Source organism: Micromesistius poutassou (assembly GCF_964030765.1).
Source record: "Micromesistius poutassou genome assembly, chromosome: 10".
Classification (NCBI taxonomy): domain Eukaryota; kingdom Metazoa; phylum Chordata; class Actinopteri; order Gadiformes; family Gadidae; genus Micromesistius; species Micromesistius poutassou.
This window is the reverse complement of record NC_140280.1, coordinates 1,448,462-1,464,308: the sequence shown is the minus strand read 5'-3', so window position 1 is coordinate 1,464,308 and position 15,847 is coordinate 1,448,462. Positions and strand designations below refer to the sequence as shown.

Genomic DNA, 15,847 nt, shown 5'->3' with positions numbered 1-15,847 from the left:
GCATTTTTTGACCCATACTACCTAACACTAACAACATTGGATTGGTTGATTAAAAGCGAGCTAATGATCTTTGAATGCCTCATTTCTTCTTTAGTTTGTTGGTACGCCGATATATTTTAATCTGGGAAAGGTCTTTATTGTTTGCTACTTCACAAATTTTTAATACTTAATAGAGTATATTAGTTTTAGTAAAGGGGTAATAATTAACAGTACCTGCGTTTTTTTTTTAATCAATTTCTATACCTCAAAGCGATACGGAAGCTCTCGCGAGAGTCAGTCCGAGATTCAGTGAACGCGTGTTCACAGTCACAACAGAGTCAACAAACCCGGAAATACGCTGCACGTCAATTGTACCAAGGGATGTCAACTTTAGCGTCGCTGTGATATAGTGCTTCTTAAGACGCTGCTTTCAATGAACCAGGTCGATTTTCCGTTCAAATAACATATCGTGAGTACTGGCACCAACCGTAATATATTGCATACGTTTCTAATGTGTAATAATAAGCTACTCCTTCTCCCTCTCCTCGTATGGTTAGGGTTAGACACCACTACGACACCACTTTGGTAAATTATCAGATGTCGATTAGTTAAATCTGTGTGTCAATTTAAGATGCAATTATAACGCCTCAGTTTCGGATTTGGGGAAAGTAATTCATTGTGTCCAAGCACCAAGCACGTTCTCAGATCTGGGATGGAGTGCATGTTGCAAAATGGACTGGCGTTAACATCGCTAGAACTGTGTCATAATATCGCTAGATTAATTAATCATTGATCATTGATTATCGTTTCAGGCGATGTCTCAACGGGAACTGAAGGAGGCGTTTGTCAGCAACCTCAGCGGAACCAGTCTGGGGGAAGTGGCACTGGGTTCGTTCCTAACCCCGCTGTGCTTCATCAACAGAGGACTCGTCTGGATTTTGTATTATCAGGCAAAAGGGACCGTCCCCTTACCGTTCCCATGGATTTCTCACTTTGTGCTAGACTTCTGCATGATCGTAGCTCCGCTTGTGCTGTCGTGCACCCTGTTAAGTGACATTCTGCACCTGGTCATCCTGGGTTTAGCTCTGGTGTCAGGGGCTGTTCAGTGGTATGTCTACCGTGCCACGGGTAATCCCGCTGCCGTACGTGCTCCACAAACCAGCGAGAACTTTTTCAAGAGTCATGTTCAGGCCGGCCGGGTACCCATGGTAACTGTCTTTAGAGTTCTGGTGAACGTTAAAACTGCTATTAGCATTTTAGCTGTGGATTTTAACGTGTTCCCAAGGAGATATGCTAAAACTGAAATGTACGGCACAGGGGTCATGGACTTTGGCGTAGGGGCATACATCTTCGCGAATGCCCTTGTCTCTCCAGAGGCCCGGGGGAGAACCATAATTGGATCAAAGGTGAATCACATCGCCAAGCAGTTGATGACTGTCTGGCCCCTCCTAGTCCTTGGCTTTATAAGACTAGCAAGTCTCAAAATGACCGGCTATCATGAGCACGTCACAGAGTATGGGGTTCATTGGAACTTCTTCTTCACCCTAGCCATAGTTCGAGTCGTGGCGTCCTTGCTCTTGGCTCTCTTTCCAGTCAGCCACTCGTGGGTCTTTGCCGTCCTGCTGGGAGGTCTCTACCAGTTGGCCCTTGAGACAACGGGGCTGAAATCCTTTCTGATCCACAACAACGACCGCACCATCGACTTTGTGCACGCCAACAAAGAGGGCCTGTTTTCCGTCCCGGGCTACATTGCGATATACATGGCGGGAGTTCAGATCGGCCTCTATCTTATGAAGCCCAGGACCTTGGTGAGGGATTATTTCAGAGTGATTTTTAACTTCCTGTGGGGAAGCGGCGTCCTGTACGTCTGTTTGTTCCTCTGCCAGGCGACCGTTGAGCCAGTGTCCCGGCGGCTGGCGAACTTGTCTTTCTGCCTCTGGATTGTGGCTCAGTGTACGTTTTTCCTGGCGTGCCTCGCCTTAGGTGACATGGCGTTGCTTATGCTTCAGAGGACATCGCGCTGTTCCCTGGTGCCGTCGTCATGGAACCCACATGAAAAGGACAAAGATTCGGGCGCAGAGGGAAAGAGGAGAAGTATGGATAGGTTTTGTATCTATCAGGCGATAAACCGGAATCAGTTGTTGTTTTTCTTGATCGCAAATGTAACAACCGGCTTGACTAACATTTTGGTGGACACATTTAGCACCAGTGATTATGTCTCGGTGTCTCTCTTGCTGGCCCACATGTTTATTAACTGTGGTGCTGTACACATTCTACATCTGTGTAAAATAACTGTCAAATTCTGGTGATTTACCTTTGGTAACTAATTTTAAACTTTGCTGAACCAAAATATGTGTGTGTGTGTGTGTGTGTGTGTGTGTGTGTGTGTGTGTGTGTGTGTGTGTGTGTGTGTGTGTGTGTGTGTGTGTGTGTGTGTGTGTGTGTGTGTGTGTGTGTGTGTGTGTGTGTGTGTGTGTGATATCAAGGGACACATATAGCATGGTCATTAAAGCTACACTTACAACCTATTGTAACTTGGATTTGCACTGGATAATCAGTTTACATTCTGTAAATTATTTTTTAAATGTTGGTTAGCCTTTATAGCATGATGTACATGGATATATATTGGGATTATGCATTGTGTTGAATGAGCAGTAAATAAAGTCTTTATTTGAAATGAAATGATATTTGACTATAACTATATAGGCTACTATACTCACTGAAAAATGTCAAGCTTTCCAGTGGTAATGGCAATGTCAACCTTTTGATTGTGGATAAAACACATAAGCACACCATTAGATAATTGTATCAATTTTATTTCATGATTTGTCAGATTATAAACCACAATGCATAATGCATAATGCATTACAAATAGCAAATATATAAAACAATTAGTTTCTCAGTTTTCCTCATATCATTACATTAGGGTGTTCCAGATCAAGAATGCGTTGCGTTATATAGTACTGTATTTTCAATGATACGTCACGATATATAAAAGACATTTCCAGTCCAACTGGCAATCTGCTTGAAAAATCAAATGTGTCTTCAAAAACTAAACGGGAACAGGTAGTTCTTTCCTGTATTTAGCCAGGGACAGGCAGCCAAAAACTGGGACGTCTGGTCACCCTATGATATATGATGTAGGCGATGACAGGTATTTTGCAAATCCCACACTATAAATATATATATATATATGGGCCTCTGTGATGCAGACGATCTGTTTACACCAATAGGCGTGTTTCAGACAGATCGTCTATATATATATATATATGGGCCTCTGTGATGCAGACGATCTGTTTACACCAATAGGCGTGTTTCAGACAGATAGTCAGACAGTGTTTCAGTCTATATATATATATATATATGGGCCATCACAGAGGCCCATATATATATATATGGCCCTCGTCTGCATCACAGAGGCCCATATGTATATATATGGGCCTCTGTGATGCAGACGATCAGTCTGAAACACGCCTATTGGTGTAGACAGATCGTCTGCATATATATATATATATATATACTGTATATATATACGTGACATCCCTACAGGCGTTCACACAGCTCCCCCTTGCGCCCATTCGGGTTCACATCGTGACGCTTCCTGAGACGCCTTCTACGTTACGTGCCTCTACGTGACGTGACGTGCGGGGGGGCAAAGGTTAAAACAGTGATGAGGATTCCACCACCGTAACCACCCGAACGAACTTGTTTATTTTTTTGTTTAGGAAAAAAAAAAAAAAAAAGGAAATCGTCGACACCGGGGTAAGTGAGACATTAACAACCACTATTTATACACACAGATGCCAATACTTTGGGTATTGATTTTGATTAAGAATGGTTTTGAATTATCGCGTATAGACCCGAGGTAAGGTGCGGTGCTAGTAGCCATTCACCGGCCGGGTCGATCAGCTCTATTTAACTTTATGTTCTCATCGTTATCACACACAAGTCGGACGTTTTATTAGTGGTTAGCCAATGAACCCCGGAGACAGAGAGGGCGACGCTTGGTCAACTTTGCGATCCGTCCGTGGGGGCTGTCAACGTCAGAAAGTGGTCATAGGGGGAAATACATCCAAGAGTCGGGTCATTTTTTTTTTATTATCGTAAGTTAAGGAAGCGGGACGTTAGTTGATAAGGCTATGCTATCGTCGGCGTGATCGCTGTGAAATGCAGACTGGCTACCGCGTTTCTTTATGAACTATGGTCACACCTCAGCCCCCCCCAATAGTCTTTTCTAAAGACAGTGTTTCCCTAGCTCGGATGCTAAGCAGGCTAAATGGGTCAGGGCAAGAAACTTGTATGCAGCAGCCGCGGACTGACTGACTGTGTGTCAGTGTGGTCGGCTGTGCGTTAAAGTTGAATAGGTGTCGCTGCACGGAGAACGGAGAACGTGCTGCCCTGTCACCGTCCCTCGTTTTGAGTTCAATCCCACGTCGGCAGCCCGTGTGTGTGAGAGAACAGGCACTGTGTGTGTGTGTGTGTGTGTGTGTGTGTGTGTAGCTCACTCAGATTGTGCCCTGTGTGTAATTAGCATTAGCCTGACGTGGTGTTGCTGCTCCCTGTGTGGATCACACACACACAGGCGCTGCTGCTGCTGCTGCTGCTGCTTGCTGCACTTGAAGAGCTACAAAACATGGCGCGTCTAGTGGCGATCTGCCGGGAAGGCGAGGAAGACTTCCCGTTCCTGGCCAGACAGATCCCCCTGTACATTGAGGACACTCTCACGGTAAGCTGTAGGCCTATGCCTTTTTTTTTTTAATTTTTTTATTTGTGTGTCTTGTTGTGCATGTCAACTCGAGCCAGCCACGATTCGTGCGATGATTAGCACCGGGAACTAGGCCCACATTGGTGGGGGTATTAGCATTCCAATTGGATTTTCCCCAGTGTGGTGATGACCAATAGGAGGGATTAAGTTATGGTTTACCACAGCACCAACACAATCCTCTCAGTATGACTAATATTAAGACAAGTATGAACTACAGGGTTGTACCTTTTTATAACAATTGGTAAACCTTGAATCAACTTCACATTTGCAGAGACTATCGTTCAGTATTGAGAGATCTGTCTCTTAGACATTTCAACAACCAAAATCTCAGTGTAATTCCATAAAACCAACCATAATCCACTACTGTTACTTCTTTGACAATGTCAACATCTCCCCTAGTGCCACACAACTGTAGCATCAATAGCTTAGTATGGCCTGTGGTTTTCCAGAAGCAATGCCACAAAGGCATTCTCAATTTGCTTTCCTAATTATTCATTTTTGTCCGTCTCATGTGGTTAGAAAGTTTTTCACTGAAATTCTAGTGATTTATGCGCTTTATTCCTCAGTTTACCTAACAAAGAGTGTTTTTCACTGTCAGCATGCTATCATTTATGCAGGTAGCATCGGTTTGAAGCGTCTCATTCTATCTCTCCACCCTGTCTATAAACACTATGATTTTATGACATTGGACCTTTTGGGGGAAATGGCTTGATGTGGGAAAAAAAATGTAACAAACAAGGGTTTTCTTGTATTATTTTGCAGATGGTGATGGAATTTTCTGATGATGTCCTGAACCTTGACAGCCAACAGATTAATACTTCCCGGTGGAAACAGTTTGCAGAGGTGATTAGTTAAAATGTTACCCCAGCCTGTTTAACGGAAAACCCTGACGTGGCAGTGCCATGGCACCTGGTGTAATCAGGACTCGTATACCTTGACATTTAAACAACTGCAGACGTCTTTGTGATAAATCCCGCTGCAGGTGACTTGGTGTTCGTGCAACGGAAACAATGCTGTGAATTACAGATGGCTTTCATATCATCCTACCAGTCAATTGGAATACATTTCTTAAATTAGTAATTGGTCCACTGGCATGTAGCTCAGGAGGTAGAGCGGGGTTGGCTGGTAACCGAAAGGTTGCTAGTTCTATCCCCAGCTCCTCCTAGCTGGGTGTGGAGGTGTCCCTTACTGCTCCTGACCAGCTGGCTGTCGCCCTGCGTGGTCGACGCCGCCGTCAGTGTGTGAATGTGTGCATGAATGGTTGAATGTCAGGCAGTATGTAAAGCGCTTTGGGTGGTCTCTGGTTACAAAAAAGCGCTATATAGATATGTGGCATATAGATATGCATATATCTATATATAGATATGTGGCATCTATATATCTATATATATATATAGATATATAAGTGCAGTCCATTTCTCCATTTCACCAATGTCAGCATGACGCCCAACCTCCAGCCCCTCCGATCCTTTCCATATTATTTTTTGTCGAGGCCGGCGGTTGAACACGTGTGTGACTTTGTGTTCCAGTATCATTCCAAGCTGAAGCAGCAGGACCTGAACGCGGCCATGTCGGTGTCGTCCAGGGAGGTGTTCAGCACGCTGGCCCAGCTGGTGCCCTGCGTCGGCTGCCGTCGCAGCGTGGAGCGCCTCCTCTCCCAGCTGGTGGAGTCGGGCCACCCGGCCCTGGAGCCCCTCACTGTGAAGACCACCGCCATGCTCTCCGTCACCAAGGCCTGCCTGGCGGACGCCAAAAAGCTCTTCACACTTTTCTACGTCCACGGGTGGGTGAGACTTTCTGGAACATTGTAGGGTCGGCTTAGCTCAGAAGGTAGAGCAGGTTGACGACTTGTAACCGGAAGGTTGCTAGTTCGATCCCCCCGGCTCCTCCTCCTAGTGTCGATGTGTCCCTGAGCGAGACGCTTAACCCCTGACTGCTCCTGACGAGCTGGCTGTCGCCTTGCGTGGTCGACTCCGCCGTCGGTGTGTATTAACCGTTGTAAGTCGCTTTGGATAAAAACGTCTGCTAAATGCCCTAAATGTGAATGTAAATGTTCGAATGCTGGGGGTTTGTCTGTGCCATTTCTATGAACGGTTTTGGAATGGCAGGTATTGCAATCTGTATTACAATTCTTCGTCTTTTGTTGTGTTGATGTCGGTTGTAGTTCCAGCGCTAAACTCACTTGGGGATTACTGGTTACTGGAATCCGTATGTCGATGCTGAATTTCAGTTTTTCTTTTTTTTCGATAGGTCAAAGTTGAACGACATGATCGACGCCATTCCCAAGAGCAAAAAGAACAAACGATGTCAGTTGCACTCCTTAGACACCCACAAACCCAAACCGCTGGGGTGAGTTCCTTTATCTCCCTCTCCCTGCTCTCTCTCTTTCTCCCGCTCTCCTTTTCAACTTCCCCTTCAGTCCCGGCTCTCGTCCCTGTACCCCGTTGACGGGTATATTGCTCTGAGGCACTCGGAGAGCATTTCAATTCCCACATTGCCTGACCTCTAGCTCAGCCGAAGTGTGCGGTGCGGTGCCGTGTCTGGAATTGTGTCCAGTGGTGTCCAGTGAAGGGGTGATGCCGACGACAGAGCTAGCGATGAGGTTTAGGGACAGCCAAAGGCGGAGCCATGGCCACGTGACCGCCGTAGGATTCGCTCTTCCTTTGGACTGCTTCAGTTCCCCTGCAGGCAGGCAGCAAGGAGGCAAGGGCCTCCAATGCGGACTCAGCTTCCTCAGAGTCCACCAACTAACATTAGTTCAGATCAGAGTGTTTAGTTTGAGCTTTGAACGGCCGACGTATCAACAAGTGGGACAAGGACACCGGGGGGGGGGTTTCCCCAAGCGCTCCGACGGCAGCGGGGTAAACGCTGTCTCCTCCTCTTGCAGGGGAAGCTGGATGGACGTGTGGGAGCGGATGTCCCAGGAGTGCCGGGACGAGGTGGTGCTCATCGACAGTGCCTGCCTGCTAGAGACCCTGGAGACGTATCTACGCAAACACAGGTGACTCACCACTTACCTTTAAAAACCTTGGTGTCCCTGATCTCCTGTTCTCCTGTGTTCTTCAGGGATTCTTCATGATTTAGTATCATTTATGTATATTGTATCATTGGTGACTTGGATAGTACGCGTGAAACAGTGTCCTCTTGTAAATGGTAAATGGTCCTCATTTATACAGCGCTTTTATGCAAAGCGCTTTTACAGTGTTGACTGACATTCACCCGTTCATTCACGCACACATTCACACACCATTCACACCGACACACCACCAACCACGCAGGGCGACAGCAGCCAGCGGGTCAGGGAGCAGTCAGGGTGAGGGCGTCTCGCTCAGGGACACCTCCACACTCGACAGCTAGGAGGAGGAGGAGCCGGGGGGATCGAACCAGCAACCTTTTGCGGTGACCAGCCGACCCCCCCCCCCCCCCCCGCTCTACCTCCTGAGCTAACGCTTCGACCCCCCCCCCCCCCCCCCCCCCGTGTCGCCCCCCCCCTGCAGGTTCTGCACCGACTGTAAGAACAAGGTGCTGCGGGCCTACAACATCCTGGCGGGGGAGCTGGACTGCACCAAGGAGAAGGGCTACTGCGCCGCTCTGTACGAGGGCCTGTGCTGCTGCCCCCACGAGAGGCACATCCACGTGTGCTGCGAGACGGACTTCATCGCCCACCTCCTGGGCCGTGCCGAGCCGGAGTTCTCGGGCGGTTACGAGTAAGGGGGAACATAACTTTCTTATAGAGTTTTTACTGTTAATTTGGCACTGTGATGATGAAGGCAAATTCTAGAGCTGATGCAACAACAACATCAAGTACTGGATTTCACTCTGCTGTGTGCTGTAATGTTATGTTATATGTTGTTTGTTTAAAAAAAAAGAAAAAAGAAAAAGGATATATGTTGAAGTGGACGCTTTGTAAGATGATGTCTATTTTCCACAATAAAAATATTTGAAACGAATAAAGGGGAACATCTCGAAAAAAAAAAAACGCTGCAGGAGTCGAGATCGAGATCCGCTTTGATCGATTTACGGGAGTTTGCCCGTTTTTTTTAATTTTATTATTATTATTTTTTTAATCAAGCGCTCACGCGTACGTCTCTCGCTGTGTTTTCCTTCCCGGGGCTAGACGGAGAGAGAGGCACGCCAAGACCATGGACGTGGCCCAGGAGGAGGTGCTCACCTGCCTGGGGATCCACCTGTACGAGCGCCTCCACCGGATCTGGCAGAAGCTGCGGGCCGAGGAGCAGACCTGGCAGATGCTCTTCTACCTGGGAGTGGACGCGCTGCGGAGGAACTTTGAGGTGCTTCCCCTTCCTCTTTGACGCCAGTGGCTGGACACGTGTTATTATTATTGTTTTTACACTTTCTTGCAGAAAGCGGTGAGGTTGAAAAAGCAATCAAGCGTCGTCTCGTCTCTACCCCTCTACCCCCTCTGTCTGTCTCTCTCTTTCTCTCTGTCTGTCTGTCTGTCTGTCTGTCTGTCTGTCTCTGTCTCTCTCTCTCTCTGTGTCTCTCTCTCTCTCTCTGTCTCTCTCTCTCTCTCTCTGTCTCTCTCTCTCTCTCTGTCTGTCTGTCTCTCTCTCGCTCTCTGTCTGTCTGTCTGTCTCTCTCTCGCTCTCTGTCTGTCTGTCTGTCTCTCTCTCTCTCTCTGTCTCTGTCTCTGTCTCTGTCTCTCTGTCTCTCTGTCTCTCTGTCTCTGTCTCTCTCTGTCTCTCTCTCTCTCTCTCTCTCTCTCTGTCTCTCTGTCTCTGTGTCTCTCTCTCTCTCTCTCTCTCTGTCTCTCTGTCTCTCTGTCTCTCTCTCTCTCTCTCTCTCTCTCTCTCTGTCTCTCTCTCTCTCCTCCAGATGGCCGTGGAGAAGATGCAAGGCATCAGCCGCCTGGAGCAGTTTGTGGAGGAGCTCTCCGAGGAGGAGCGGGCGAAGGAGCTGAAGCAGGAGAAGAAGAGGCAGAAGCGCAAGAACCGCCGCAAGAACAAGTGTGGCTTTGACGTTCCCGAGGACAAGGAGAAGAGTCTGGACGAGGTACCCGTACGTTGACCCCCCCCCCCCCTCCCCTTCTTCTCCTAGGCAGACTACTACGGTCTTTGACGGGGGTCAAAGAGGATATTCAAATATCCCAGCCCGTTTTAAATCATTGTCAGGGGAGTGGTTAGGGTGTGTGACTTCCAGCAGTGAGGTTCTGGGTTTGATCCCCAGCGTCCCCCCGGGACTAGGCCTTGTGTGGCGAGACGCTGAACCCACATCCACACCTGCTCCTTGACCGCCTATGTTCACTCCCGAGTCTCCACTAAAGCGTCCGCTAAAAGGCTGCAGTACTCAACCGTAACACGGCTTGGTAATCTGGTCTTGATGAAATCGTGACGTGTGTGTGTGTGTGTGTGTATATATTCTTCTCTCCTCTGATCCGGGCTCAGTGCTCGCTGGAGTCTGTGGACGTCGGCTGCAAGGTGTGTGGTAGCCCGGGTGAGGAAGAGGAAGAGGAGGAGGAGGAGGAGGAGGAGGAGGACGATGAAGAAGAGGAGACGGTTGCCGCGGAGGTCATCGTCGGCAGCGGGAGCGACGCGTGCACCTGTCCGGAGAGCAGAACCCTGGACTCGCCTCAAACCAACAAAGGTAAGAGAACAACTCGTTTGTAGACGGTCTCCGGGGAGATGAGACTCAGGGAGAAGCCTAAAGGGAGATTGAAACGGCTTAGAAAAGCCGGGCCATGATCTTAATGTTCCTTTATCTCTTATCTGTCTGCCCCGGGGGTTGTTTTAAGCACTCTCCCGTACACCACTCAGACAGACGCATGCGGCGAGGCTGCCGCAGGTGCACTACTAGTCAGCCCCCGTTTCCAGTTCCAGTTCAGTACGATTGTCACAATGGCCCCCTTTTCCAACGCACGCGGGTGGGGGGGGTGAGCATGCTGGCGATGGCGCTGAGGTCTGTCTGAGGTGGTGGTGTGTCTCTCTGCTGTCGTCTCTCCGCAGGCCTGTCTCCTCACAGCAACGCCAGCGACTGCGGCTACTCCTCCAGCATGGAGGGCAGCGAGACGGGCTCCCGGGGCGGCTCAGACGTGGCCTGCACGGAGGAGATGTGCAACCACGACGACGCAGGTCAGCTCAGGGGTCAGGGGGTCAGGGGTCAGGGGTAAGCCTGGAAATCCAGACCAATCAAAACTCTAGGGGCGGCCCCAAGCATGCGTTTGAATATTTCACTGCACGCACATTGGATAACACTACGACCGGTCAGGAGAACACAAGGGGGGGGGTGACGTATCCAGACCAGCGGAGCTAACCAATAGATAAGACTCTCGCCGTATCCGGTCGGTAAAACAGCAACGCTTTTGGCCCCCGCCTTATATCAGATACACCGATGTGATTGGTTAATGTTCTGGGTTTGTGCAATCGGGGGGGGGGGGGGGTGAGTATATTGCTCGTTCCCAGAGTGACACAAATACAAATTCAAATTGTGCTCTGGTGTGCCCTAAAACAACACAAAGTCCCCCCGGTCATGTTTTTGTTGTTGTTGTTGTTGTTGTTGTTGTTGTTGTTGATGTTGACACTATGAAGTCTAAATGTGTCCTTGACTCCCGGCCGCGCTGCGAAGGAGACTTCCCCAACGGCCTCCACAGCCCCCGCCTGTGCTCAGAGGCCAAGGAGGGGGAGGCGGAGGGGGGGGACAGCTGCGTGGAGTGCTGGGCGGCCAACGCGGAGGACAACGCCAAGTGCAAGAACAAAAAGAAAAAGCGAAAGGGCAAGAGTCTATGCAACGATCAGGTGAGGGAGACGGGAAGTCCAGCGTTGACTGCGTTTCGGCCCCGTTCCCCCCCCCCCCCCCACCCCCACTAGGGGTCGCCAGCGTTTCACAGAGTGAAGCGTTGGTTGCATAGTATGTAGTGTGTCCAATTCCCATATCTTTTAATTAGTGTGAGTGATGAAGCGGTGGAGTGTGACTGTGAACATCAAGCACCAGTTGACGCCACTGACTGTGAAACGACGAGGCACTGAGCACACGGCTGTACCGTCCTCGAAAAGCTGTGTACATATAATTAAAATATCCCGTCTATTTACAGGGACAGAAAGCCAAAGATTGTGCCTCGGATGAAAACACAACGGGACGCGGCGGCGCGACCGCCTCCCAGAATTGCCAAACCAAAGAAACACGCCCTCCCGCCGCGCAGGGGGGTGGCGGCGGCGGCGGCGGCGGCGGCGGCGGTATTGCACTTCGGTTACCGTGGACGACGCACCACCAAGGGGCCGCGGGCCAGGAGGGGGGGGCGGGGCCTGCGGCGCTGTGCGGCCAACCAGACAACAGCACAAAAAGCCTTGTGGAACTCCTGGTTAGTGACACGGTTGGCTCGTTCGTCGTGTCGTTCGGCTTACCCCTTTGTCACTTTATGTTATTGTCTTGTGTTGCTCGAAACCAGGCAGGTTTCGAGCAACACAAGACAATGAGTCAGGACAATAAGTCAGGACAATAAGTCAGGACAATAGCCGTTTCTCAATACCAAGTACGCGGACTACGTACTCGCGGACTTGGAAGTACGTACTCGGCAAGTCCGGACTTTCAAGTACAGACTTCCGAGAACAATATCCGAGAATAATGTCCAGATATGAATCCAGCTGTTCTGCAATTTCTATTTTTATTAAATCGTTTCAACTCGATTATATTCGTTTGGTGATCGTTTCACTCTGAAATCGAAATCACGATCAAAATTCGATCAATCGCCCGGCCCTTCTTTAAACTGGGTTGTTGTTGTTTTTTTGCGGTGCCATCGAAAAAAACAGGGCGACGCGGACCTCCGCCCGGACGAGGAGCACCACTGCCTGACGCCGGAGGAGATCCGGTCCTTCGTGGAGAGCAACAAGTCCTTCTACCGCCAGCGGGACCGCTACCGCCAGGGCCTGAGGGACAGCTTCACCAACTACTGCCGGGCCAGCAGCAAACCGCCGCTGCGCGCCGAGAGCGGCTAGCGGCCCGCGCAAACTCTCCGCAAACTCCCAAAGTAGCAGCACCTAAAGATGAGATCCTTACGGCGGGCGACGGCGTCCAGCTGCACCCTGTGGTGCGGCAGCAGCGCTGTGGTGTGGTACTCTAGGCTTTGGTTTTTAGGCTTTTCTCTCGACGTTTTGCGTCACAGTCGCCTCCTAAGCTGCCCCCCCCCCGGTCCGAGTTTTCAACGTCAATTTTTCTTGTTAAATTTCATTAAAATAATAATTAATCAAATTCAAAAATATATATTTTTTTCAACGTCAAGTGGGTTTTGGGGGGGATATATAAACGTGGAAAAATACAAATACTATATAAAGACGCTAAATACTTACATGTGGTGCATGTCTTCTCCCTCTTCTTCTCCTTCTTCTTCTTCTTCTTCTTCTTTGACTTCGGTAAATTAGTCGAACAACGTCGACTGTGACTCAAAACACCGAAGAAAGCCGAAATATAACCCGACCTGCCGCACCACAGTGGTGGTGTGACCACAGCACAGTGCTGTGTGACCACACCACTGTGCTGTGTGACCACACCACAGTGCTGTGTGACCACACCACACCACAGTGTTGTGTGACCACACCACAGTCCTGTGTGACCACACCACAGTGCTGTGTGACCACACCACAGTGCTGTGTGACCACAGCACAGCTTGCAGCTGGATGCTACTCTACAACGGGGGCAAAGGGTGGGTGGGCGGAAAGGGGGTTAAAATGAAATGAAACATGTGACCACTGCACCACCTTTTTTCACGACGGGGAGTTAAAAGTTTAAACTTGGGGGGGTTCACGGATTATTATTATTTTTATTTTTTCTTAGGTTTAAATGAATGTTTCTTCAGTTGTGGCGTTCATCTTTATGAATGTGATTCTCATAGTTTTCCCTCCTTCTCCTTGTCTTGTTCCATCTCGTTATTCTTGACCAAATCTAGCCGTATGTTATTGAGTTTCATGCACGCTGGCACCGGAGGAAGAGCAGTAGATATTGGTTGGAGCTTGTACCTTGTGACACTAGGAATAGTTCTGTTTATTATCGTTTTGTTTCACTTCTGTGACACTTCAGTGTAGTGGCAAAAGGTTGTACCGATGAACGTGTACAGAAATTCTAAATATAGAGATTTTACAGATAATGAACATCCACTTCTAATAACAATTTGGGTGTAATGTTAATAGTGCAATGTTGAAAAATGTAATAAAGGATATTTATTAATATGCATTTCGTTGTTTTCCTTTCACTTCAGTACATTAATGTCTTAAAGACAAAAAAAGGCAAATAATTATATACTTCTGTCAAAACAGTCGAATTGTTTGCTGTAATTTAGTTAATGACTTAACAGTTTCATATCCAAGCAGTAGCGGAATGCGAGTCTGAAAATATGACCGGTTTAATGCGAGCGGCTGAGCATCGGCCGTCCTCCATAACGTGTCGTTGTCATGGTTGATGTTCTTCCGTTAGGTGGCGATACATAACAGTCACCTGGAGCCCGGTTCAAAAGTAAAGTGGGCGGTGTTTTTTTTATCTAAACACTTTGCAACACCCAATGGTTGCCATTTAATCTTTCATACCTAGGCGCATGGATTGCGGCTTCCGTACTGTGATTTTTTTTTTTTTTTTTTCTACGCCCGCCTCGGATGCTGCAAGGAGGATCAGGGAGTGAAACTGAGAAGACTACCAACATCCCGCCCACAGTCTTTCATACTATCTAACCTCAATTGTGACAACTCGGGTTAAAGCATATAGCGCGAAGAAGGTTAGCGCGTCTGGTTAGACCTTTTTTTTTTTTACACCATAGGAAAAGTGAAGCAGAAAGAGCCGTAGAGATGGACCGCTGGAAAGGCAGAGTGGCTCTGGTGACCGGAGCCTCGGTGGGGATCGGAGCGGCTGTTGCGCGGGCGCTGGTCCAGCACGGCATGCGGGTGGTCGGCTGCGCCAGGAGTGTTGACAAGATAGAGGTGAGCGCCGCCGGAGGACCTCCAGCCCGCCGGTGCCCCGGTGCGCCGGTGCGCCCCCCCCCCGGACCGGACCGGACCGGGGGGGTCGTCTGACCAACAGCCTATAGCTCGGCCGGGGTTAGCAATACTGCTAATGTCCGCCGCGCCACAATACAAATACAAAGTCCGTGCTTTGTCGTTTGTGTGTAGAAGTAATCCCATGATGTATAGAGGTGCGATTGCAACTTTTGTGGTTTAATTGGAAGCGCCGCGTAATGCTGTTGGGGGGTAGGCCTGTGTTCGATGAAATGTATGGAAAGGCGGTTCAACAGCGGGGGGGTCCTCGTCATCGAAAATGAACCCGGCGATAGTGTACTGTGTATGGAATGGACTGGCTGATGGACACCGGCCTTTTCATCGCGATCAACCCGTACATTCCGAGTCCCAGAAGAGGATATACTTTTATCTTTCGCAGACTTAAGATATAACATTTCTTAGGTACACTGTTCGTTTTTGTTTAGCTGTCTTGCTATGAAGTTCCCGAAGACACCACCAACACAACACAATCTGAATACTGGTGATCGAATCAAAAGCGCATGAAAATACATTACACGATAATAATGCATCGATTGAAGGAGAACTCCGGTGGTCATAGTTAGTACAACACATTGCTTGCACGGGGGCAGCCTTTGTTGGGCGTGTTGATTATTCAAGCTTGGGATATTGGCAAGCTAAAATGATGACATGATCGGACACCGCTGTGAGACAGTAAACAAAACCCAACAGCCTGGGATTCATGCTGGCGTTTTATAACAGACACCATTTCCCTCAGTAGCATTCATCTGTGCCCTGCGGTTAATAAATAGCCGTTGTTTTATGAGTCAATAAAGGTGTGCACTAAATTGAATGTGTCAGGAGGACGGATACGATCTTAATAGTCTAGATCTTTCCCTAGTTGACCTCCCACCACCGGTCGACTGAATTGTTTAATCAGGATGTGAGTAGTATGTAGTGTAGTGGCGTTAATAAAGAAGGTTTAGCACCTCTCCTCCTGTACCGTGTATTCACCCCACCTCTCACAGGTTATATAACATGCAGTGAGGGTGTGTAGGACAGGTCTACCTTGCCCCTGCTTTAATAGTGGCCACTACGGGGCAAGTTGTAAAGTTTGTCCACATTTACTGCCAGCAGTGCTGTCCACACCTGC

The 15,847-nt window shown here is 48.7% G+C and overlaps 2 protein-coding genes across 3 annotated transcripts; both read left to right on the top strand.

Annotated features, from left to right (window-relative positions):
* The first annotated feature begins 327 nt into the window (after positions 1 to 327).
* Positions 328 to 2,519, top strand: pigw (phosphatidylinositol glycan anchor biosynthesis, class W). The gene is made up of 2 exons (XM_084474323.1): positions 328 to 448; positions 792 to 2,519. The coding sequence occupies exon 2, from the start codon at positions 795 to 797 to the stop codon at positions 2,286 to 2,288; it is 1,494 nt and encodes a 497-aa protein (XP_084330449.1). The 5' UTR covers positions 328 to 448; positions 792 to 794; the 3' UTR covers positions 2,289 to 2,519.
* A 1,112-nt stretch (positions 2,520 to 3,631) lies between these two features.
* ggnbp2 (gametogenetin binding protein 2) lies at positions 3,632 to 13,900 on the top strand. 2 transcript variants are annotated; one of them, XM_084474319.1, is made up of 14 exons: positions 3,632 to 3,741; positions 4,562 to 4,705; positions 5,507 to 5,587; positions 6,274 to 6,527; positions 6,995 to 7,093; positions 7,632 to 7,745; positions 8,242 to 8,451; positions 8,862 to 9,036; positions 9,581 to 9,757; positions 10,150 to 10,348; positions 10,708 to 10,833; positions 11,327 to 11,496; positions 11,793 to 12,059; positions 12,508 to 13,900. In XM_084474319.1, exons 2-14 carry the CDS (start codon positions 4,613 to 4,615, stop codon positions 12,691 to 12,693), a joined length of 2,151 nt encoding a protein of 716 aa, XP_084330445.1. In that variant the 5' UTR covers positions 3,632 to 3,741; positions 4,562 to 4,612; the 3' UTR covers positions 12,694 to 13,900. The 2 variants fall into 2 exon arrangements, with proteins under 2 accessions (XP_084330445.1, XP_084330446.1); XM_084474320.1 differs by lacking the exon at positions 3,632 to 3,741 and adding an exon at positions 4,068 to 4,082.
* The last annotated feature ends 1,947 nt before the right edge of the window (positions 13,901 to 15,847 follow it).

Coding starts and splice junctions, on each gene's coding strand:
- ggnbp2 (XM_084474319.1), top strand. CDS start 4,613: ATGGCGCGTCTAGTGGCGATCTGCCGGGAAGGCGAGGAAGACTTCCCG. Junction 10,349..10,707: donor CTCGCCTCAAACCAACAAAG/GTAAGAGAACAA, acceptor GTCTCTCCGCAG/GCCTGTCTCCTCACAGCAAC. Junction 11,497..11,792: donor AGAGTCTATGCAACGATCAG/GTGAGGGAGACG, acceptor GTCTATTTACAG/GGACAGAAAGCCAAAGATTG.
- pigw (XM_084474323.1), top strand. CDS start 795: ATGTCTCAACGGGAACTGAAGGAGGCGTTTGTCAGCAACCTCAGCGGA.